The 26,095-nt window shown below is 36.3% G+C and overlaps 1 protein-coding gene across 8 annotated transcripts in view; it reads left to right on the top strand.

Annotated features, from left to right (window-relative positions):
* Positions 1–26,095, top strand: part of PCLO (piccolo presynaptic cytomatrix protein) — a 313,621-nt gene that overhangs the window by 168,291 nt on the left and 119,235 nt on the right. For all 8 annotated transcript variants that reach the window (XM_072919151.1, XM_072919156.1, XM_072919164.1 and 5 more), the window contains exons 7-9: positions 7,828–10,036; positions 15,154–15,290; positions 22,989–23,070. In XM_072919151.1, the coding sequence (XP_072775252.1) occupies positions 7,828–10,036; positions 15,154–15,290; positions 22,989–23,070 (2,428 nt within the window). The remainder of the gene's footprint in view (positions 1–7,827; positions 10,037–15,153; positions 15,291–22,988; positions 23,071–26,095) is intronic.

Raw genomic sequence — 26,095 nt, forward strand, 5'->3', positions numbered from 1 at the left:
TGAATGATTAAGAAGCACTAATTAAGTTGTAGTGTAATATACAATGTTATAGTACATAGTCACCATGAATCTACAGGCTTTGACTTAATCTTGTTAAGCATCTACCTCAAAGGAATTCTAGTTTTGTCATTTCTATTTCTCCATATAGTGAATCTTCCTCTTGTTCAAGTTATTGTTATTCAATACATAGAATCCTACATGGACTCTTTGTCCTCTGTTTTGTCATTTATATAATAATCTTTTGTGTTGTCAAAGTAAAATATGCTTAGCAATTCTCCTCTTTAGAAACCGTCCTGGGTCATGTGGAAGGTGATGTATAGAGAAATCGAAAAAGCCATTAATTTTGTTCCTTTTTCACTAAAAAAAAAAATTGGATACCTTCTTAAAAGTAATTAGCAAGTGAGGAAAGAATTTAATTCACAGAAAAAGGGACTTGTTTTAAATTCTTTATCAGTCTTTGGCCCTGGAGTAGGGCTGTAGTACTTTAACTCTCAGAGTAGGAGCTGGAGTCAATACTGAAAACACAGTAGTGCAACAAGAGTAGAATAATATTTTCTTTCTGTGATGTCTCTCAATACTTTTTAGTTTACTGATATATAAATAAAATACTTGCGAATATTTAACATATCTTAGTACAAAGCTTATAAAGACATGCATTTAGAAAGCATAGTAGGTATTGCCTATATAGCAGCTGTATATTTCCTGCAATGTTTTCAAGGCTTTAATAGCAAAGTATGAAATCTGTATTTGTCATTCAGAAGAGAAATTCTGACCATGTTCCTCTGGTTGGAGGACAGGCTTTTCCCCTTCTCATTTCCTTTCCCCCTTTCCCTTCCTTTTCTTTATTTTTCCTTCTCTTCTTTCTCAGAGATTGAATAATGGGGAAAATATTGAGGCCATTTGGTAAAGAGAGTCCAATGCAGAAGCAGTACTCAACTCTGACAATTTGACTCTTTCTATTGGCTTGACAGATGCCCATTGTCCAAATCAATCCCCCAGAGGTTTTTCTCCATTGCAAAGTAACTGAGATACCTGTAATTCTGTATACATTTAATATAATTAAACAGTGAATCTCTCACATAAACTGCTATCCCAGTACACACCTTGCAAAGTCAAGTGATATGGTTGCAAAGATAAATAGCAAAGGATAGGTGGAAATTAGCAAAGAGGGGGAAATTAGGAATAAAAAGAAAATAATGAGTTTTGAAGGTAATGCTACTGTGAGTTAACTGAAAATGTTTCCCTTTTATATAAGGGTTAAGCTATGAAAGAAAAAAAAATTACAAAAAGTAGTAAATTGTACTTAGGCAATTGGGGAAAAGGACTGTTTTCAGTGGCCAAAAAAGCAAACAGTATAGATATGATCTGTAGAGGTAAGATAAGGGAAGTAAAATGTAAGCTTGTGAATAATGTGTATGTTGTCTAAAATCCTTTCAATGCACATACATGGAAGGTTGTTCCAATTACACTATTTAAATCAAAGTTTCAAAACAATGGATTTCATTTTTTCTTATGAACATATTTTTCAGTATGTATTACTGCTGATTTAAACTGCTATTTCTAATTTTTAGAAATTGAGAAGGGAATTGCCCCATTACCCTGTATAGGCAAATTTGTCAGTCCTGTTCCAAATGAATCCCAAATCAGTCTGTGTAAAACTGACTTCTGTGAAAACAACTAGAAACAGCTATTACATCTGCTTTCATAAAGTAGATGAAATGTAGACTTAGATCCCTTTGAAAATCACAGTGTAAGGGCCACATCTGCCTGTAGTTTGCATATCAAATTTCTTTTGAATTTTTCCCTTCTCCCCTCATGATCAAAAGAAGCACATGGCTTTTATGTGTTTAACTGAGGATAGAAGTTGGTATCTCACGTCACATCAGCTGTGCACTGTGTTGTCTCTCTTGCATTTGAAGTGAAAATGGCAATTTCAAACAATTTCACAGAGAAATTGAAGGAGTAAAGGAATGGAAAGTACAAAAGTGTTTATCTGAGGAATGAATAACTCTGACTGACATGAAGGAAAGCAAAAAAACTGAAAAATTCTTATTGTTTTGGAATAGACTATTTCTAAAAATTGTATATTGGTGTTAACAGAAAATAAATTTATCCTTAGGGGCCTCCAAAGGCGTGGGAAAAAAAAAAGAGAGAGAAAATCAGACTGACTGGCATCTCAGTGCTGCTGTGTAGTGATTTTGAAATTAGTTTTCCGCCTGACTGCTCAGTCCCCAGAGCAACATCTTTGCAGGAAAAAAAGGACAAGAGTTACATTGAAGGAAAGCTCTAGTATATTACTCATGAAACAGGGTATTTCACTCCCTGATACAAGGCCAAATTCAGCTCATCAAATTAATCTTCAACTACCTTTGCCAGCAATGGCACACAAGCCAAGGCAGTACTGGTTGTATGATAAGGTTTTACTATGGGTTAGAATTTGTTCAGAGCATGTACTCCATTCTTAGCACTGCTGACAAGAGCAGCTTTTATTAAATGCATGATTCTATACATTTACCTTACCATAGACATCTCATCTGCTTCCCTTAACCTGATGGCTTCATTGGAGGGTTCCCACCTTCTGTGGTTCTTCATGCTATAGAAGTGTCCCTGTGTCAGCTTTAGCCAGTGGAGAGAAGCTTCTCTATATTCCTGCTCTAACTTTCGTTAACCAGGGATCAACTTCTCATCAGCAGTTACCACATAATAGGTACTAAGTCCAGAAGTGTCCATAGAAACCTACATGAGAAAATTTCTTTACACAGGACAAGTTACAAAACATTGTTCAGGACCTCTGCACCTATAGGAAGATGTAGTCAAGGAGTCCATACTTAAAATGAAGTAATCTAATCCTAGTGTTAATATCTTTAGGATCTGGGTCTCATTTGCAAGCAATTTTAAAGATACTGTTAAATTGCTAAGTCCTTAATGAACGATAACAGATTTTCATTGATTCTTTGTAGTAAATTACATGTTTAAAATAATGAATTGCCAAAATTTCTGATTCTTCTGATACATTTCTAACAATGAAGAGCACATGCTCTAATACTGAGTCCCACATTCCAACTCTTTATAAGTAGAACAGCTGTCTTACAATTGCAATTTTAACTGTGCATTTTGGGGCTTTGGAGGGGTTGCATTCAGGAAGGTTTTTGTTACATGAGAAACCCAAGATGTAAGATTTGGAAAGTATGCTACAGCACAGGCTTCACCTTAACAATCTGCATTGGTCCCAACCCTAGGTGATTTTTTTTTCTGAATGGGAGAGTAATTTCTATCCCTCCACTACCTGACATCTTACCTGGTGAAAAAAGTTTATTTCCAGTAATTTCATTAACGCATCTGCATCTATCTCTCAACCTGATTCTGGTCATAAGTTTTCTGTGACAGTTTATTGACTGCATGGTCCTTGTTTGAAGACAAAAAATACTATTTGCATTGTTTTTCTGGTAGCAGGAAAAACCAGAATACAGCCCACTTTCTGCTGACATTTCAAGTTTGCTGCAAATTCGTGTCATATGTTTCAGGGAATCTAGCCCTGAGGAAAGTGAAATTTTGTTCTTCTGCAGTATAGAACAGGATTTCACCATGCTGTTGAGTCTTCTGGGGATTGTGGCAGAAGAGAAGCCTCATCTGTAATCCACTTTACCTTTGCTTTTCACAGCACCAACTAATAAGATGCGGTCATCACAACTGTAACTGGCTTCTGTAAATAGACAGAATATAAATATATATATATATATATATATATATATATATATAATGTATATATATTGTATACATTATTTTAAGGATTTTTCCCTACTTATAACACACACACACACACACACACACACACACATATATATATATATATATATATATATATATATAAAAGAGCACGTCTGTTTTGCCAGCTCTAAAGGGGACCAAAGAAGATGATGAAGCTTGTGTTGTGATCACAGAAAATTTTAAAAGAGGAATGAATAATAAGGATTACATTTTTCCTAGTAAAACTCAAAACATGCAAGAAGTATACAAGAATTGTATGCTCAAGTGTTAAAGCTGAGCTTCTGTGTAAATGAAACTAATATCCAAACATGGCTACCTGAATGGAGAGCAGCATATCATGTTCAAAAACTCATTTGAGAAGAGGACAAGAAAGATTGAGTAGCTAGAATCAAACACAGTGTTTAGAGGTAGAAATTCATCACAGGTATCCTGAACCATTCAATCCCCCAAAGTAAATGCTCTCTTTAAAACAGATAAAAAGCAGCAGATCATATTAGTATTTCCTAGTAAGTGACTGATTCTTGAAATGGGTCAAAGTCTTGCTGGCTTTGTCAACAATGACATCAAATTAAAAGAGACAAAAAATAGGTAGAAAAAGGTATTTTTAGAAAGATTCACAAGGAACAGGATGGTGATTGCAAAAGAGTTATTCCAAAGTCACCAGGCATTTTCACAGAGTTCACAAACCTTTTTCCAGATGACCTCTATAAATTCCTACTCGGACAATAACTCACATCAAGACTAATGTGTATTGGCAAGGCAGAAAAGCAAGATTTTGCTAAATCTGTTTGCATGCAACCTTCAGCTCAGTCTTTTGGCTTCCTTACTGTGATGTTATCTTGTCACTTAACTGCAAGACTGAGAAGATTTCCTCCTGTGTTTATTTCAAAACTTTTTTAGGCTTGAGGAGTGGAGTTAGAAGGGAAAGATAGTTTGTTCCTCAGTTCTTTAGTTTGTAGTATTGCGGAGAACTTCTCTGTAGCTTTATATCAAACATGAGCCTAGGCCTTATTTTAACAAGGTCAGCTTTGTCTCAGAAGCATATCTGATTACCATTAAGTCCATCCTGAAGGGATATTCTAGACTAGTGTAAAATTATACAAGAGTTAGAAATAAGGAAATAACCTTTATATGAGCATCATGGTAAAACAAAAAACCAGAATCATTTACTTTTAGTTTTTAGAAGTTACACTCAGCATTTAGAGTGATGATTTGCTAAACAAAATTAAAAAAAAAAAATTAGGGAGGGTGCTAATAGTTAGCTAAAAGTGAACTGATTAGAATCAAGATGGAAAACATGGTAAAATATAATAGAAAATGTCATTGTTTATTCAGTGAGAAAACTTCTAAGGTCACCCATCTGACATCTAACTTAACCTTTTACTAGTGATTGTAAAGCCTAAAAATGCCTGCTTGTATTTGATAGGTTTATGTGGCTCCAGAGTGGTCTCATGAAGATTTCTGCCCCATCTTTCCTTTGGGTACTTCAAATGTAAAGTGACCATGCATTATAAATGTGAGCAATGACCAAAAATACAGAGGTAGGACTAGACAACACAATTACTCCTTTCCACTCACAATTCATTTTGATAAAGTGATTAGAATTTGGCTAGATTAGCCCTAGCCTTTTTCTTCCCCATGCTATTTAACAAAGTCAGTAGAAATATAAAAACTAATAACAGCCATTTAGAGTTGTCTGTCAAAATATTGCAGTTGAAATTCCCTTCAATCTACTAAGACAGTTCCCAGGGAGCATGCTGACATAAGTGATGATGAAAATATCCAGGAACAAGAAAAATGCACACAGTTTATCGCTATATTAATTTTCTTTTTCTTGTCCCAGTATAAATCTCAAGTAAAAGTAATTAAGTCTTCCTTTTGTGAGAATAGTAGCTAAAAACTAGAGCTTATCAATACTTTTTCAAAAGCAAGTGTAACATCTTCCTATAATATCTGTTAGTCTAAGTTTCTTCCTATACAGAGATATCTAAAACCAAATTCTTTTTTTGTTAAAACTCATAGTACACTGAGAAACATGAAACACATAGACACTGAGATTTATGTGTCAGCAACTTAAATATCATCTGAAATTATTAATTCCATAAAGCATTGTAGACCTTTTAATGACTATTTTATTAATAGTGCTTCCCAATACCAGTGACCATCTGTGACTTCTTCACCATCTGTGATCCCTATTTCAGTTCAGGAGAGGGAACTAACAGTGGTATTACACTGATTTTGCAATATAAAACATTAGCCAACTAGACCTACTGTAGATGATTAATTTGTCTTTGCTTATAAGTGCACACTGAGCAAGATAAAATTAGCTCCTTTGATTTGTTGGCACAACATGGGTTTGTGAAATGGCCACAGGAAGCTGAAAAGATTAAATTGCTTTTATTGAAATCTGAAAGGTTCAAAAGTTGATGGAATTTAGATGAAGAGAATAAAAGAGCTTAAATGGCACTTGAAAAGGTGGTAAATGTTTCCTTAAAGATCTGTGGCAAATGATGTGTTAATTGTTATAATGTTTTAAAGCTAGGTAACAGAGGACCAGCAAAAGGGAATTGTCAATACTTCTTAAAAACTTGCACAGTTTGTTGATACCATATTGAAATAACCTGAGAAAATACTGATTCATAAACTCCTACTTAAAATTATTATTATTTATATCTTATCTGAATGAAGTAGCATTTATTTCAAAAGAAATGCCATTTTTAATTAAAAGCAGTTAATCCTTGCAGAAATGTTGTCCTTGTCTGCTGAGGCAGGAGAGTTTATTTGATCAAAATTGGTTTTATTCTTCTCTTATTAAAGTGGGCTAAAATGTTGTCGTATGTTGATAATAACATGTCTACATTCTGTAATGGCTGAGCTGATTTTTCTTTTGTTTCAGTGTGCATGTGTAGATCAACCTCTTTTCCTTTGTTAAGGCAAGATTTGTAAGAAGCTTTTAGGGAGATAGGGGAGAGGATTTCAAAATCATTCAGATCCTGCTTCTTAAGCTGTATACATTGCATGGGAACCTAAACTTTAAAACTAAAAAAAACCACAAAAATTCATAAATATTTGTGATTTAGGATGCAAATTGAATTGCATCTAACCAGTTGCATTGCCTACTTCCCTAACTGATGAAGAGAGATTGGCACCTCAAAGAAATTAATTATCAGTCTAAGGTAGATACTTCCAAATCAGGATTAATCACTCTTCTTCTGTTAACTGTGGAGATGTCTGGACATCTGGATGGAATTAAATTGCTATAATTTTATACTGCTTATTTTTTTTTTAAGTTTTAAACTATAGCTTCCTTACTGAAACAAATTTCATTTATGAAGGTCTTCAGTGAACTGAAGAAAACTTTTACCAGTTTTGTAAGGGACAAGAAAATCCCCTGAAAAAGAAAATTTTATATATATATATATATATATATATATATATAGCATCAGATATGAGGCAAAAAATACAAGATCATGTAAGAACTACCTGTCTTTTCACTAGAAAGTTCTGCTTTGTTGTTGGGATTTCAGTGCAAGTTATAGCTTATGGGCATACATTCACTGTCTGGCTCAGAGTCATCTATTTTACCATACAGATTATATATAAATTTAATTATTAATGCTTATGTAAGTACACTTATAATTATACATATTTTTATTAAATTAAATGTTATATGAAAGGGAGGTGTATATGTATATATATTTCCTTCCCCACACATATGCATTAAATATGTTTATGTATAACCATGCAGAAATTGAATTAAAAAAAAGAAAAAACATTAAAATTGCTATTGATTCAACTTCAAGAATATAAGGCAGATTTTTTAATCAAAGGCTAAACAAAGTCCTAGTGAGTGTCACCCTTATTTTTGCATTAGATCGCTCATCTTTAGCAGGCTGATAGCCATTTTGCCTTCTATTTTCTGCTGCTAATCACAGATCCTTAATCTGTCTTCAGGAAAGTATGTGGTTAAGTTAAAAAGCCATACCCTGAAAAAACTTAAATAACTTGTGATTAATTTCCCTTCAGAATAGTGATTCAGTCTTGTTTCTTCTATTGCAGTCAAAAGGTTCTTCAAGTATGACTCCATCCAGCACTCAAAAGAAGGTGAAGAGGACTCTGCCCAATCCGCCTCCAGAGGAAGCAACAGCAGGAACTCAGTCCCCATATACTTCTGTGGGATCAGTTTCACGGAGAAGGATTTGTAGGACCACCACTATGGCCAGAGCCAAAATTCTTCAGGATATAGACAGGGAATTGGATCTGGTTGAACGTGAATCAGCCAAGCTTAGGAAGAAGCAAGCAGAGCTAGATGAGGAGGAAAAAGAAATAGATGCCAAGTTGAGATACTTGGAAATGGGCATTAATAGGAGGAAAGAAGCCCTACTAAAAGAAAGAGAAAAGAGAGAGCGTGCCTATCTCCAAGGAGTAGCAGAAGAACGTGATTACATGTCAGACAGTGAAGTTAATAACACCAGGTCAACAAGAATAGAAACTCAGCATGGCTTGGAAAGACCACGTACTGCACCCCAGACAGAATTTAACCAATTTATGCCACCACAAACCCAGCCAGAAACACAGTTTGCCCCTGCTACAAGCCCATATGCTCAATATCAGTATTCATCTCCTGCCCTGCCAACTCAAGCACCAACTCAGTTCACACAGCAATCACATTACCAACAACAGCAGCCTTTGTATCACCAGCAGGTTTCACCCTATCAGACCCAGACAGCATTCCAAACAGGAGCTACTATGTCCTTTACCCCACAGGCTCAACCTCCACCATCTCAACAGCCATCTTATCAACTCCCATCACAGATGATGGTGATGCAGCCAAAGCCAAGACAGACCACATTATATATGGAGCCTAAGATAACAACAAACTATGATGTAATTCGCAATCAGCCTCTCATGATAGCACCAGTTTCAACTGACAATAGTTATGCAGTTTCCCAGCTGGGCAGTAAATACTCTACTTTGGATTTAAGGATAGGACTAGATGAGAGAAACAGCATAGCAAGCAGCCCTATATCAAGCATATCTGCCGATTCGTTCTATGCAGATATAGACCACCACCATACACCCCGAAATTATGTGCTGATTGATGATATAGGAGAGCTTACTAAAGGAACAGGAGCTCTTGGTTCCAGTTTTAGCCTCCATGAGAAAGATCTGACCAAAACAGATCGACTTCTTCGCACAACTGAGGCCAGGAGAGCACAAGAAGTGTCAGACTTCCTAGCACCACTGCAGACTTCCTCTAGGTTACATTCCTATGTTAAAGCTGATGAAGATCCAATGGAGGACCCTTATGAACTCAAACTTCTGAAACACCAGATAAAGCAAGAGTTCCGTAGAGGTGCAGAAAGTCTCGATCATCTGGCTGGCCTGTCACAGTATTACCATGGAGAGGGCAGCTACAGGCATTTTCCAAAATCTGAGAAATACAGCATAGGTAGGCTTACTCTTGAGAAACAGGCTGCTAAGCAGCTCCCAGCAGCCCTCCTTTACCAGAAGCAGTCAAAACACAAGAAAGCCTTGATAGACCCCAAACTAACAAAGTTTTCACCTATCCAAGAAAGCAGAGACCTTGAGCCTGACTATTCAAGCTATATGACTTCTAGCACTTCAACACTTGGGGGAATTACTACTAGGGCAAGGCTTCTTCAGGATGATATCACTTATGGCCTTAGAAAAAACATTAGTGACCAACAGAAGTACATGGGGCCACCACTGACATCATCCATTGGAGCAGGTCTTGGGACTGCACTAGGTCCAACAATGAGATCCTCACTACAAGATGAAGCAGACAAGTCTTACAGCAGTGGTAGTAGGTCTAGACCCTCATCTAGGCCCTCCTCAGTGTATGGGCTCGATTTGTCATTGAAAAGGGATTCTTCCAGTTCTTCTTTAAGACTGAAAGCCCAAGAAGCTGAACCTTTAGATGTTTCCTTTAGCCATGCAGCACCTTCTGGAAGAACTAAACCCACCAGTCTACCTATTAGCCAAAGCAGGGGAAGGATCCCAATAGTAGCACAGAACTCAGAGGAGGAGAGCCCACTAAGTCCTGTTGGACAGCCAATGGGAATGGCAAGAGCTGCAGCTGGACCCTTACCACCAATATCTGCAGATACCAGGGACCAGTTTGGATCGAGCCATTCATTACCCGAGGTCCAGCAGCATATGAGGGAGGAGTCACGGACTCGAGGCTATGATCGAGATATAGCCTTCATCATGGATGACTTCCAGCATGCCATGTCAGACAGTGAAGGTAAACTAGGCCTCAGACTGGTATCTTACTATCACAACGCAAATCCTCATTTCTATGCATGTGTCTGATTTTTGTTACACTTCAAAGACTTGTTCCTTTTCTGTTCCTTGGTGCATCTTCTGTGTATCTACATTTCTGGGGGTTGATTTGTTTTGTCGTATTTGATATTTTTTATTTTACCCTAACAGTTTCTGAATGGTGTTAAGCTACTATTGCATGCTACTGTATTGTTGTTGATTTGCTTTCCTTTTGGTTTGCTTGTGCATTTTCCTTTTCATTTGTTTATGTCTACTTTACAATGATACTGTGTAGAACATTCCATGTACAAAACAGACTCTGCCATCAGTCTTTATGTGCAGCTCTCTCCAGTGACTGTGACTCATTGAACTTATTTGCAATAGTTTTTGTTGGGATTTGGAAATAATCTCCCAAATCTCTAAAAAACTCCAGTAATTTTATGTGCATGAAATTTCATGATAGAACTCAAAAAATTATAATTCCATCTCCCGATGCACCAATTTAGATCTGTGTTTATATAGAAATAGTCTCTTCATTAAGTACATATTATATGTTAGAACCATATAGAGCTTAACAGCAAAATAACATTCTACATATGGTTTGTTTAAAGCGTCCTGTCATGTGGACTTCTGTGCATTCAGAATTGTGATTATGTAAGATAATTTGTCATTTGAATACTGCAAGACAATCTCATACTTCAATAAACTTACATAAAGTATTTTACTTCTGTTGATGGGTTATGCAGCGTAGTTGGTTTTATATGCACCCCATACACATCTGCCAAATAAGCACAAGAGTTAATCTCACTTAAGTTCATGAAAGGAACCTTTCTGATGTATTATAAATAGTGCAATTTAAAATGCTGCTTCTGAATAAGTACAGCAGAATGTTAAAGCTGATGTTGAATTAATTTTGAGTTAATAATTGCAAATTATGTATCAGTTTTGTTTGAGTCAGTTCAGACTTAATATATTCTAAATTGTTTAAAAATCATAAAGACAGTTTGAAGGCAAATGAAATGAATATGTTCAAAATTGTATGCGCTCCATTAACTTTTTCTTATGTGTATTTACTGCACAATAAAAGAGACTTTGCATGCGCTCTATTGTCTGTAAATGGCAATGATTGTCTCAGAAGATATTTTTGCATGATTATGAAGTAGTATGATTTATTTTTCACATTTCTACTAACCTCTGTTCATTATTGCATTATTGGTTTTTCACACATGCTGAATCTTTCATAAGCATTAGAAAAAATTATCTATTCACCTTTCTCATACTTCATATTAAGGGCTTTGTTCTGTAAGTTTCTCTTCATATTTCTTAGATATTTATAACCCCTTCATGAACTCTGTGTTTCAGTAGAGACCCAGGGTCATCACCTTTTTTTGATATTTATCAGAAGTTTAACTGTTATTATTGTCCTGCAATTCTTAGCACGCAGAGTCCTATAATTAAATCTGAAAGCAGTTGAGAGGAACTCCTTGAGTTGAAACTCATATCATTCTTCCTAAATAAGCAGATGCTATCTTGTCTCCACTCAGCTTGTGACTTTTACAGGTCATTCTAGAGTCACATTGTGAAAGATACAAGACTTTTCCTCCTGAAAACTAAGGAGAACCAACCTGAACTATAAAGATCCAATTTGGTGCTATTCTACCACATATGAACAGGTCATAGGGAATTACATATCTGCCCTACAGTGCATTATAGTTCTCATATATATTTGTACAAGACATACATGTAACTCTTCAAGTTGAACATGTTTCAGTTTTAAATCAGTCTCTGATTAGTTAGGCCCTTTCCCATGGTATTCGAATTCAATTGACATAATCTGTATTAGAGTGATATGTCACTTAGGGCTTCCCCTTTCAGCAGTCTTTTTCTAATTTCTATCAAATTTTGTCTTCACAAATGGCCTATTTCTTGGGAAACCAAAACACTTAATGACATTATTTTCAAATATGCAGTCTAATAGCAAGTAACCTGTATTGAAAATAATTTATATAATTTGGATAAAGATAAGCAAAGATTATGCCCAAAGATAAGCAATTACATTTCTACAGAAAGTCATGGCCTTCTTTTTTAGGGACTGCACTTTCTCTGTAGTGATCTGATGCACTGACAGTTGACAGCTACTCTGGCACATTTCAACCAACTTTTTAGAACAATTTGCTTTGCAGCTTCTCTTTATTTTAAGCAACTGCTGTGTGGTCTTGAAGAGATTTCATTTACAGAAATCAGTCTTAATCACTGTCTTAGGAAAAATCTTCTTGTGCTACACCTTGATTTATCATCTTAAAAGACTTTTAAAAATTAATTTAAAATCTCAAATTTGAATTGTTTTTCTTTGGTTTGAATTCAGAGATGTGCATGACTTTCTGTTCATTTTTTATAAATGCGATCCCATAACAATTACTAGAAGAGAATGCAAATAAAACTTTGAGTCCAAACCTTCTGTTTTTCACTAAGTACATACTGTAAGAAATCTTAAAACCATGTTTCAGGTACTAAGTAGTGCTTACACTGGGATTCCAAACTTCAAACAGGTTAAAAAAGTAGCCTTAGTGTCGAAAGAGCACAACGTCCAGAGCTGCCCATTGGACATAAACAGCATTTTGAGATCCTGAAACACGTGGAATTTTCTCAGAGTTCCCAGTACCATGAAAACTCTGATCCAGCAAACAGATCTCTGTCAACCCCATAGCTACCACTTTCTACATATTTTTAAGTAGGATGAAGACACTAATTTTCAAGAACATTGACGTTAGTACTCAATTTTATGAATATAAATAACCCTTGCTGTTCAAAAGGTATAAAAATGTACCTTTTCTCACCTCAAGTAATTTTTTTTCTTTTATATGTTAATTTTTAAATTCTTCAGCAGAATTTAGAAGTCTAAAATTGAGATATCAAGACATCAAGATATTAACACAGTCAATTCCTTGTATTTTTTCATCTGTGGAATCTAGAGTGATCACTGTTACGTCTCTGATTGAGTTTCTTGGATCCCACAGCTGGAGTTAGCTGGAGTTCAATCTCACCTGGTTAATCTGTTTGGGTGGAATCATCTGGCTGCATTCTCTTAGCCTTAGAATAAAAGGATGACTTGTCTAAGATTGTCAGTTTTTCATCTTGGCTGTTTTCAGGTTTCCAGCTGTGACAAATACCAGCTGTGCAAGTCAAAACCAATGGGGTGTGTATGTACATGTGAGTGTGGAGTGTGTGTGTGTGTCTGAATACACATATATTTATAACTTCTTAAATTTCGATAAAATATGTACATTCATCACAGTTTGACAAAAAAAAAAAAAAATAAAAAGTAGGCTGGTCAGAACTGCAGTATGGAACTCTACATTTTCAAGAGTAGTAATCCAGGAAATGTTATTTTAACTGAGGCAGGAGGAAAAAAAAAAAATCATTCTTTCTTCTGCTCAGATGATGACACAGATTGTGATAGCATTAGCATCTGGGGTCAGGATTATGTATTTAGATTCTTCATGCAAGCTCCAGAAAGAAGTTCTGTCAAGATGAGTTACGAATGAGACTGCTTTGTGCAGGTATTGATCAACTGGCACAAATGTGTAAAGCATGAAATTTTTGCATGCTAGATCATAATGGTTTATTGATAGCAGCTAATAACTAATCAGTAGTGAGATAAGCATCAACCTCTAATAATCTTTCTGATAATTCATATATGCTTATCTAAATAATATTAAATAAACCATTTCATGTTAGATTAAGTTTGTGAACAGTCATGAAGGAAGAGACTGCATAATATCTGAAGCAAGATTAAAATTTTTTTGAAGGCTTAATATAATATAGAATGTTAGTTTTACCACATACAATGTATTCTTTTAAAGAAATCATGCATATATATTATTCCTCTTTTTGGAAAATTTTAAGAAAATAGTAACAAAAAACCACAACTTCCTTTTTTTCCCATTAACATTTTTTTAAAATAATTTCTTAAACCAAATAGATAATATTTACTTTCACAACTAAATAGGAAAGATTATTAACACTACCATTTTTCCTTTTACATTCTTTTCTGTGTCATGTGCATTCACTCTTGTTACTGTAGCAAAAACTGATCTTATTTAAGGTTCGCAATTCCTGGTGGCTTTGCTGAAACAAATATTGTCTTCCTTTGATTTCCAAATTTATTTTGCTTAATAAAGCATAAATTCAAACTTGCCTTACATCCTACATTGGATTACCTGAACAATGCATTCATTGGTTTACACCCATTAGCAACATAGAAGAAAACAGGACATTATTCTGATGCCAGCGGAGTGATGCCTATGTCAATTGACCCAATAGTCAGTGAGCAGAAATATATGCATTTGCAAATCTGATTTCAGTGAAATGACTTTTTTTGATCCCCAAAAGATGCCTAATACATTTACTGTTGCAAACAGTAATATTAGCCTTGTAGAACTTTTGCATAAAGAAAAATGCATACATAAAGGTTCATATTGCAAAATCGGGGGATGGAATTAAAAATGAGAGCAGCTCTAATATTTCTGCTTAAAATTTCAGTTACATAGGTTGGTTTCCTATCTTCTATGATTTGGTTTGATATTAATTTCATAAAGAGGTTGTAACTTTCTTATATGTATTTCTAGATTATTTCCAAAATATTTTGATCAGTATTCAGTTCAGAAATTTGGGCATTTGTGGAGTCTGCATTTTGAGGGTTGGTTATTTTGGGGTATGCTTTGGGTTTTCTGAGTCTGGGGTTTTTTTCTTAGTCTACTGCAAAATACCTAATATGACTAAATTTTTCTCAGCAAACATTTTAGAGATATGTGAAATCTGCAATGTATATTTTATCTGCCAGAAAGAGGAAGTGGCTATAGCACGTGGTAGATATCTTCAGTATTTAATATCCATGGTTCTGACATAAACAGAATCTCTCCCTTTGCTGTCTCACAGCTAAATAATGCTCAAGTTCAATGTCTCAAGTCTCACCTCTAACTTTGCTTTAGCTGCATGGCCAATTAGTAACCACTCTGCATGTTTGCTATGCACAATGCACATTCTTACCCTTTGCCCAGCACTGGATCAGAGCATTTGACCTGTCCTTGGTTTTCAAAGCCTATCATCTCCGTCGGGAAGAAACAGATTGGTTTGACAAGCCCAGAGAGCCTCGTTTGGAGAATGGACATATCCTTGACAGAAGGCTGCCAGAGAAGTTGTCACACTCTCGACCACTAAGTCAACACCAAGATCAAGTAAGCTGTCAAATAAGATGTGCCTCTAGTTTTATAAATGATTGATAATTTAATCAGACTGTCCAACAGTTCCCATAGGAAATACCAGATTACTCAAAATCCAGCTGCATTCAGCTGAAGTGCTGTTGATTCATCATCAGCCTTTGAGGATGAAATTAGATTAACATTCCTCTACAAATGAGTATTAATTTTTCAGGTTGTCTTTTGACTTATGAAATATAACTGAAAATATATATACCTTAAGTATTCCTAGAGGAGGAAAAAAAAAGAAAAAAAATTAGTCTAATTTTCCCTTACCAGCTTTTTCTCATCCAAATTCAAATCCCTTCTTTTAGTAGTTGAAGGAAAATAATTCCTTTATCCTGTTGACATTTTTTCCACTTTCATTTGGTAAGTATAATCCCAACAGTCTGTGATTAATTATTTAATAAATCAGCAAGACTCTGTCAATCTAATACTTAGAATATTTAATTTATTAGAGAGACAAAGAAAAATACTGTAGTCTGCTTTTTCAAGCTTGCCAACTTCAAAATCTAGTGTACCTTAGGGTACCATTCTTTTTCCACTTTTTATTAACAAAGTTTACGTATTTCAAATTTCTAAGGTCTTCAGTTGGTTGTTTCAGTTGTCATTTTTGCTGATTGATTTAGGTTATATCCTGATATATTCTTATGTTTTTATTTAGATTTTTACATTATATCCAATGAATGCAGTTAGTGCAGTTCCTCAAGACAAGAGGAGATAACCTCAAAATGCACCAGGGGAGATTTAGATTAGGTATTAGGAAAAATATATTCATGGAAAGGGTGGTCAGAATTGAAATAGGCTGTCCAGGGAAATGGTGGAGTCATCATGCCTGGAAGTGTTCAAGAAACACGTGGATATGGCACTTGAGGACATGGTTTGTGGTGAACATGGTGGTGGTACTGGGTTGACAGTTGGACTTAATCATCTTAGATGTCTTTTCCAACATTAACAATCCTGTGATTCGGAGAGAAGGTATTGCATGGCCCCTTTGTGATACTTAATAGCTTATATTGCTCATGTTAATTCCTCAGATAACACACAAAACAGGAACATATCGCTGTCATGCAGCCTTTAAAAAGTTTATGCTGGTGAGCATTTTCACTGACATTTGACAATCAAATATAGGTTTTATGAAACAACGGTGTAGATTTTACAAAGTAAGTGTTAAAATGTATTACAATACAATCTGTAATTTATCTTTCCCTCCTTTTCTATCCCTAACATATATTGAGATTTACACACCCTAGGTTGCACTGAGGCTACTCATTTCTTGTTGAGAAAAAGGGCTTTACATGATATAATTCTTACAGCAATCTATTTAAATAGATCTGTGATTCTATGAATCAACTTAATTGAAAGATAAAGGATGGCTTTGAGTCTTAACTCTCTTAATAACCCTGGCAATAGTAAAAAAACCTGTCTCTCTGAACACTTTAATCCTCATGAGAAGCATTTATTATTCTGAGAATACATAATTACATTTTACCACTACAGCTTTCTGAGGTAAAATGGAAAATTCTGTGATCAGGAGGTGGTTAGTATGACACACTTAATTTCCAGAGTTGCAGAGCTTTTGTCGTAAGAAACTGTACCAAGACAAGATCTTAGTCACAGGGATCCGATCTTTGCTTTTTTACCTCGTATAAATAGCACCACACTAGGACTGGTTGAAAAATTTTGTTCAAAAATTTTCAGCAGAAATGTTAAAGGGCCTAAGACTTCTTGTTTTCCTTCATATTTCCAGAAAGAAAATAAATTTTTTTTTTCTCCCTCAAGCTGTTGTGATATCCCCATGCTTATATGGAAATAGACACAACATCAAAATCTTTCCAAAGGCATTTTTTAAGGTTTTGTGAAATACGGGATGTAAATTTGAGAGTGAACATGTTTTAAATAATTCTGTCTGATGCCATGTGAAGTGTCAGAAGAAGAGAAAAGTGATGTGTGAGGAGAAGCTTTATAACAGTTCCTTCTATTTCTGCTCTTTCCATCCAGGTTAGCTACTGTCAGTCACACATCAGTATCAATAACTCTGCAGAAGGGAGAAATGCTAGGTCTAACCAACTCCACATCATCTACCTAATCAAAATGTTACTCAGAGCTTGTGTACATTAAGAGTCTTTTGTGAACATTTGTTTAAGATAACTTAAAAACAAATACATTTTCAGACACATCCAGAAATTAAATTGCTTTGTGACAAGATAAAAGGGGCCAGAGATATTTTTAAAAAATTTCATTAGCTCCATGCTGAGTTGTGAAATACTTAGCAATAGAAGACTGTAAACCAGTAGTAACATCTCTATTTTTTAGCATTAGTATTACATTTTCAAGCGATGAAGGCAAATAAACCATATCAGGGCAATGAGAGTGGTGAGGCAAAGTAACCCCTCCCTAAGGGTTTTTTCAGCCCTGTGTGTAACAAAAGGGTTACTGAATTCTGAATTCATTGTGCCATTCTGTCTGTCTCCTGTGTCCACACCTCTGTCCTGCATGGGAACCTATATAATGTACTCCAGAGTACAACAAGTATAATGTACTCCAGAGACAAAAATGGCAAGTCATTCTCCATCCAGAACCATCTGAACATATCCACCTTCACCCAGAACTTCCTTTGCTGGAGATGATTTCCTGAAATCAGTCAGGAGGGAAGTTTTCTGGTTAGTAAAGGGATTAAGCAAGTACAACTCCCTTAATATCCCTTACTGAGCTCAAACCAGTCACAGAAATAATAATTTGCATCAATAGCACTAATCTGTTTGTAATCAGTGTTTCCAAATACCCTTGTTGGCTCTAAATTTGCTATTCTTCTCTGTTAAAGAATTAAAATATTTGAATGACCACTACCATGTGTATATTCCAGAAAATTTTGATGCACATGTGTGAAATATCAATTTTCTTACTAGATGAAATCAGAACTGCTTGATTACATCCCACAGAGCATGTACAACCAAAGGTAATAAATAAAGCATAATCCTGAGCTTTTGAAGTAAGAATGCAGTGGAGTGACAACCCTGAACCTCCAGGTTTCCATGGATTTCTTAAAACCTAGGAGATTAAGCTCACATACTGTAATATAAATATTAAAATGTATTTGTTTCTATAGCAACTTCTGTGGTGCTATTTACTATTCTGAAGTCATGTTAAATTGCAGTTCAGTTTAATATCTTAATAGACATTTTCCAATGTATTGGTTCTGGACTGCTTCCCTGAGGAGGGTAAGACCTTATCAATACATAATCTACTGTAGAATTCCCACTGATTGCTGTTGACCTCAACAGTTTCTTAGTCACTGCCAGTTTGCCTACAACTTCTTTAAACCTCCTGACATCAAGAGTTTTTTTCTTATTATTTTCTGTTAAAATTATTTGCATATCCTGAACTAAACTGGCTGCTAGAAGCAGTTTGGGAAAGAACAGGAGGAGGAGGTGCCAGGGCAGTAAAAGTTCATGACAAGGGCATGGACAATGAGAGTAAATTCAGAGGCTACAAGTAGTTTTTTAGTAAGGGGTTTTAAATATCTCCAGTGAGTCTGGGTGAGTCTTAGGTGAGTCTTTTTAAGCCCTAAATGAAAAATAAAATTCTAAACTCATTATAATACAGTATATTGCCATCAGTTCACTTAGGCAACAGTTTTCTAACCACAAAAAAGGCAAGGGTCGTAGACACGAAACCTTTTGAATGCAAGCCCCTATTTCTAAACAACCTACAAATTATATTCTTTTCTATTTTATTCATGGGTCATTACCATTCTCTTGAAATTTAAATCAAGCCTTGTTAGGGGCACTTGGATATTTAGAAATTATGAAAAAATGGGTCATTGGGTAGTATTGAGGCTAAATGAGAAAATACCATTTGTGACAAAGGTGCAGAAAGCTACCTGCAAACTTTTGTTTCACATTTTTGAAGTCCACCTACTTAGTTTTAATTGTTTTCCAATTAAAAACAAGAATTTATTTTGAATTGCATTAAGCTGTTTTCTGTTAGAGACTTGGTTGGGGGAGGGGGGTGCATTTTGTGGTTGAGATTCCCTGGAAATATGATGAGAAATTGAACATTTCCAACTTTAGTGTAATTGTTAAAATATTTAATCTAAAGAGTGGATTGTTAGCCACCCCCTCACTGTAGTTCACAAAGGAATTTAGCTGGCAGTGCCTCATTTCTTAGTCACTCAGAAATGTTTTTCTCTCTGCACGCCAGAATAACTTTTGGAGCAAAGGTCAGTGTTGAATTTACCTAATTGCAGAAGAAAATGCAACTCACTTTGTAATTTATTAATGAGCAGAAACATTGTATTTGTTAAGCTTTTATTAAGTGTGTCTTTTGCAAATTATCTCCATCACTGGGGATCTATCAGCAGAAAGAACTTTCCACCTTGAGGATTTTGAGACAACTCGGCATTTGTGTTCTGCACAGAGGGAATTTAGCGGTTCAAAGGGGCAGAATTACCACAGCTGGAGAAATTCTTGCTACAAACTTTCACAGGCCTTGTGTGCTCATTCAAGTACCTGTGGTATTCAGAAATTAGGATGGATACTGCCTAACCCGCCCCCTTGAACATCCACAATCTGGTTCCTGGATATCTACCTCAGGTAAATTTTCCCTTGAAAATGGTATTTCCCAGAGAATAACAACCAGCTGTAGCTGCTGAAAGTCACCTTATCAGGCTCTATCACCAGACGAGGAAGTGCTGCAACATTTAAAACCGGGAATGACTTTGGTGAGCCAATCCAAAGCAGTTAATACAGTATAGGTGTGGCTAGGGCCTGAAAAATTAAAATATAATTAATGAATTTTATTTCTTAAACTGAAATACATCACTGGGGAAATGTTTTCTTCTTGATTATCCTTTTTAACTTATAATATTTCCTTTATAAGGCTTCCATAGTGTTTGTTTATCAGATATAACACTTAAAGACAAAAGGAAATGAAATGCATTTTTAAACCCATCTTCTGTAGCAGTCTTAGAAACCCTCAGCACAATTATTTCCCATTCATTCCATTTTTGGAGAGCCTTTGAGCTGACTAATAACATGAAACACATGACCAGAGCTTACATTTCCTGAGGAAGAGGATTACATGCCAGTGCTGAACTACAAATCAAGTGTACTGAATGCTCCCAAAGAGGTGAGGAAGGATCTTCATGACAGGGACAGATGGCAGAATTCTCTGGGGTTTGTAGCAGATATGTGGGATCAAGTCAACTTTTGCCCTGTGACCTAAATCTGGGCTTGTGGACTTACACGTTCTCCTCTCCTGCAGCTGTGCAGTGGCAGGATGGCCCCTCTGCACCAGTGAGGATTTCCACTGTCATGGCTGTGTGGCTTTACTGGGGTCCCTCTTTGTCTTCACTGGGCAAACTGGGGAAGAGCCAGCTAGAAGGGATTCCTGGCATATGTGCAGGTGAAGGGAAACCAGCTTTAGCGGAAGTAAGAGGATGTGAACAATTGGAAACACAAAATAATTTGAGTTCTACAGGTTTTGAAGTATTCTAGTAAATTTTCAGATAAATTCCAGAATAATGTGTGTATTACAGGTTTTGAAATATTCTAGTGAATTTCAGATAAATATGCTCACTAATGATTAAAGCAAAGCATCAAGAAAAATGTATTTACTGTTGGTATTATCTATTTACAGCAACCTCTGTTTTTTCTTGTATGTTCTGCCACTTTCAGCAATGGTCTGAAAGTAAAGCCCTAATGGCATGTTCCATTTAAGTGCTGATACCCACCAACCATAAAATAATAATATACTACCCTGGCTGCTAATAAAATTCAATGCTTTATTCAGACCTATATGAATCACAAAGATTTATTCTTCTCATAAAATTCTGGAAGTAATGAGGAAGTAATAGCCTAAAGAAGGAGACAGTCTATATTTTCTAATGCATTTGTTAGCAGTAATGTACAATATGGCATTGAACATTCTTGGATTGTTATTTATTAAAAAAATTTAAAAGTAAAATAATATCAATTGAAGTTTAAGAGCTGCAGTGTTCCTCAGTTAAACTGAATTACTCCCACTAAAATGGATACCAGCTAAAGATCTATTCAAATGTGTTTGTAAACATCTTGTAAACAATATTTCATATTTTTTATTTAATTCAAAATAAAATTAGATGCATTCTTTCAGATTTTTTACAATTTTATATAAGCTATCTGTGACAAATGCATCACTTTTATTATTATATAAAACTTGCCGAATATAACTTTTATTGTAATATAAAACTTGGCATTTCTGACAGTCATTAAAAACATAACTTCTCCCTAGCCATTAATGAGTGTGTAAGCCTCATGGAACTTTATAACTCCTGGTAGTATTAGACTCTACGTTCTGACAAAATTCCATGATAAATTCAAATGTCTGCCTGATCTCATGTTCTGATTTATTCTGGAGCACTTGTCTGCTACCAAATCCACAATCTCCTTTATGTCTGACATTAATTACAGTCAATATTACTGTTTTATGGGAGGATTTGAGTCTTCTAGATGCAACATCATTCACTGAATAATTAACAAAATTATGACAACAAATGTATAAACTCTTCTGCTCACTGTGAGATTTAGCTAAGCAAGTCTCTTGACTTCTCAGTTTCCCTTCCCATCATTTATGTGTGCTATCCATTTACTTCATAAACTCTCCAGGGCAGAACTAGGTTTGAAGTGCTTGGCTCAGGAGGAGCTTAATCCCTTTAAATGCTACTTAAATATAAATAATAATAGACTCTTGGCAGCAGGCTGCTGATGCACGCCAGCTGCTGCACTGCCATGCTGGGCAGTGTTGTCCCTTTGGCTCCTGGAGGCTGCTCCCCGAGGTTTGGGTGCATCACCCAGCCTTGGAACTGACATGCAGAGGCAGGGAAGTGATGGGCTCAGCTTTGTTACCAAAACTGTGAGCAGAGGGGGGCTGTGATGGCTGCGAGGGGAGCGTTGCAACCAACGTTCTGCAGAGGGATTTTGGTGTGGGCTCGGGGCAATCACCCCTGGAAGGTGGGTGAGTCCCTGCAGCTTGGCCCCTCCTATGCCCAAGCCAGGGGCAGGTGGGGTCATTTCAACAGGAAAACTGGCTCTTTAAAGTCTGTTGTAGAGTGCATTATTCCCAGCTTTGACATGGTCTAGGATAAGCCCAGGTAAATGTTGTTCATTTTCATACAGAACATATCCTATGAGCCTTAGTTTGAGTCTTCCAAACAGCTTTTAGGATTTGAAGACAAGAAGTACATTGGACCATGTGGTTTTTCTGAAACTAAAGCAGTAAGTCATGGCTGGTAACACATTAAACTAGCATTTTGTTTACATGTCTAAGAAAATAATTTTATTAAAAAATACAGAAATAATGTTTTGTTTCTTTCTTATGTTAAGCATTGCTTGAATAAAGGATTAAGGTTAAAAGAAGCTACAGAAGAGAGTGACTACCTTCTATTCACTCAGAAAAAATCAGAACTAAAGCCATATTTGAAATTAATCTGGAGTTACGGAAGGAAATATTCATTAGCCCACAGAAGGAATTTGCAGTCTGACAAATGTCTCCAAACTTGGAAGTTTTTGACTTGAGAAATTGTGATATTCCCCTGGATTAAATAAGTTTGTTTGCTTGTTTGTGTTTCTGTCTGAAATTATTTATGCAATTGTTGTTGGTTTATCTTTTTATGACACGCATATTTGTGTTCCTCAGATAAATGGGAAGCCCCTGCAGTACATTTTCCCTCATACAAGGCTCAAACTACTGAGAGACCCAAAGGATCACACAGTTTCAGGTAAAAAACCTCTACCAGACATGATAATTAATTTGATTAGCATGAATTATACAACAGATTTCCAGTATTAAAAATAGTGCCTGTGTTTATGCAGCAGGAAATTCAGTGGTCATTTTAGATCTTGCTCATTGTCTATAACAAAAAGCAGCAGTGCATGAAGAAGGTCAGGACATCTGCTCAAGATATATAAGCTATAAATCATAGGAAATTTTGTTGTGTTATCCATATGAACAGTCTGTTTTGCTGTTGCCTTTTATGTAACTCTATATTCTCTGCATGAGTCCTTATAAAATAAGTTTGTGTAGGTGTTCAACATGTACAGAACTGAGAATTTTATTCCTTCTGTTCTGGAACTCTCCCCCCAGTCGTCCCCCCCACCCCCACTCCCCCCATAGAGGGGGTTAGGAGATCAATCAGATCCCATTTTTCTGTGATATCTTCACATGGAGACATTTATTACAGGACTTCAGATTTATTTTCTTTTTCCCTAACACTGACACAAATGTTCATGTAAGTCAGAGTCTGCTTGCCAAGGAGATGAAAGTGGCAGAGGTGATGTTCATTCACCTCCCAGGCTGAGAGCTGGAACTCGGTGTGATATTTTCATGTGTCAAACTGTAAAAGGCTGCCAGTTACAGGACCTGGCACAGGTAAGCTCTGTCTGTCTGAGCTTCTGGAATTGCACCCTTTCTCACATCTAATACCGATACAAAACTCAAAGTTATTTCAATATTCTGGTTTTGTGCTTTCAGAGGTAGATGCTTTAAGTGATTTTGTCGTGAAACCACCAGACTTTCTTTTATAACTTGTTTAAAAGATTCTAATAGTGTGTGTCAAACTCTGTTTCTGCACAGAAGTAATTACCGACTGCCAACCCTGGTGTTCCCTCGAGCATTAAGCAGAAAGTGGCATGAACTTACTTGAATTGCTAAATATTGTTTTCACAGGGTTTCTGGCAGTAAAGTCTTGATAATTTCCATCCTCAGTACTCACCTCATATTTAGAGTGTTAAATGAATGTTCTCTATGCATTATGAGGTATTTTCTTGTTAGTCAGGGCAACACCCACCAATGATTTCAGGCTGCAGAAAGACCCCTCCACCCACACAGCCCAATCTGAAAGGAGCTGCCAGCTCTGCTGTGTGTCAGCCTATGCTGCTCCAGGCCCTCCCAGTCCACAGGAACTCCTTGGCATCCTTGTAGGGATCTTTGCCCTGCGGGCTGATGAGTAATGCTGTGATCCAAGCTGCTGCCTTACTCAGAAATAAGAGGAATTACAACCACGCAACTGTAAAGCTCGTGATTTAGTGTTGTTGAAGCCTGCTCTCCTATGTAAAATTACTTACCCTTATGCAGTGGGAAATGCCTGTTCCGAATTCTTGACTAACTCTCATGCTGGCACTCACAGCAACACACTGTGCCTCAGGGAAAATGCCTTGTGAGCAGTGATGGGCCAGCCCAAGGTGTAGATAGTGACATCGCATTGATTAATGCCTTGCACAAATGAGGTCACTTAGGATCAAACATTTACTCAGAGTCCTGATAAGGTTATATAGCCCACACTGGGATTGCTTGCTGCTATAGCTATATAATATCATGCTGAAATTCTAATTGGAGAAAGCAACCTTGGCTCTGCCTACAAGCTGCAGTCGTATTTTTGTGTTTTAGTCCAGATACATGCTTGGAGACCTGCACAGATATACTTCTGCATGACGCATACATAGATTTCCTTACAAATACTTAAAGGTCTAAATGGAAATTGCACAGAAAAGAGACAAAGGTAAAATAGGGTGGCCGGCCCTGAAACAGAAGAATTAGTTGTAGTTTTTACTCCTTATACACCTTTGAAGTACCATAACTCCTTGACTATGTACCTCCCTTCCGTCCCTTCTCTTCTCTCAAGTGTCTGAATGATTTAACTATGTGAAAACTCTCTTCAAATGTCTAGTGCAGTATGCTTAGCATTCACCTTTCCAAATGACATCTACCAGACACAGGCACATGGTTTTAAAAATAATTAAATTTTATTAAACATTATCTGGAAACTAATAGTAAACATCTGCTTTTATTAACCAGACTATGACTATTAACCATAGGAAGATATAGAAGTATATTATGCAGCAAAAGTTACTTAAAATATTGGTAAATTTAAAAAATATATATTTTTATACCATCACAGTTATCTCACTATAAGAGTTTTGGATATTCATCTAGGTTGCATGTCTGATTGCTTCCCCAGCTGATTTCTTTCACTTTCTTTGTTTGTTTATATTTGTTCCCTTTGTCTCTTTTTATTTTTCCTTTCTCTCTTATCAAAAGTACCAAAATGAGGTTTTGACTAATTTTGTCTGCATTTATACTTGTTGCATAAACACAGGAAATGTGTATGTTAAAAACCACAATCCTCAGTACAACTCACATGAGGAGTCAGATCTTTCCAAGAGAGCAGTCACTGTTGAAACCACCCTTTGAGTAGCAGCTTCAGCTGAACTTTTGTATTGCTGGATTCTTACAAGCCAGCTGGCCTGAAGTCCTGGGTGACCACAACAGTGTGAGCACCATCCATTGTCTCTGATTTCCTCACAGTACGTACAAAACCTCTTCTGTGTTGGCTGTTCACAAAAGCTTCTTCTATGTGATCATTTCTGCACATGCAGGAGCAGTTTATGCTTATTTTTTAAATGATCTTTGTGCAGTTTGGTCAGTTGAATCAGGAGCTGCCTGGGGAGATGCCTGAGATTGACAGATTCTCCTCAGGGGATTCATGAACACAAGTTCAGTGCACAGTTAGTGTATCTTAACTGGAGTGTGCACAGCAGGAGTTACGTAGGGAAATGTCCTAAACTGTACAAAATTCCCACTTGGAGAATTCCTGTAACTGTTGACCAGCTGCTTTGCTGGGAAACTGGGCAGTGCTTCAGCCCATTATCTCATCTCACTGGAGTTCTTGGGCCAACCTGGGCATTAATAATTCAGTTTGCTGGGTCAGCCCAGACAACCAACTCCACCACAGCAGCTGTAATTGT

The sequence above is a fragment of the Taeniopygia guttata genome, chromosome 1A (genome assembly GCF_048771995.1).
Source record: "Taeniopygia guttata chromosome 1A, bTaeGut7.mat, whole genome shotgun sequence".
Lineage (NCBI taxonomy): Eukaryota > Metazoa > Chordata > Aves > Passeriformes > Estrildidae > Taeniopygia > Taeniopygia guttata.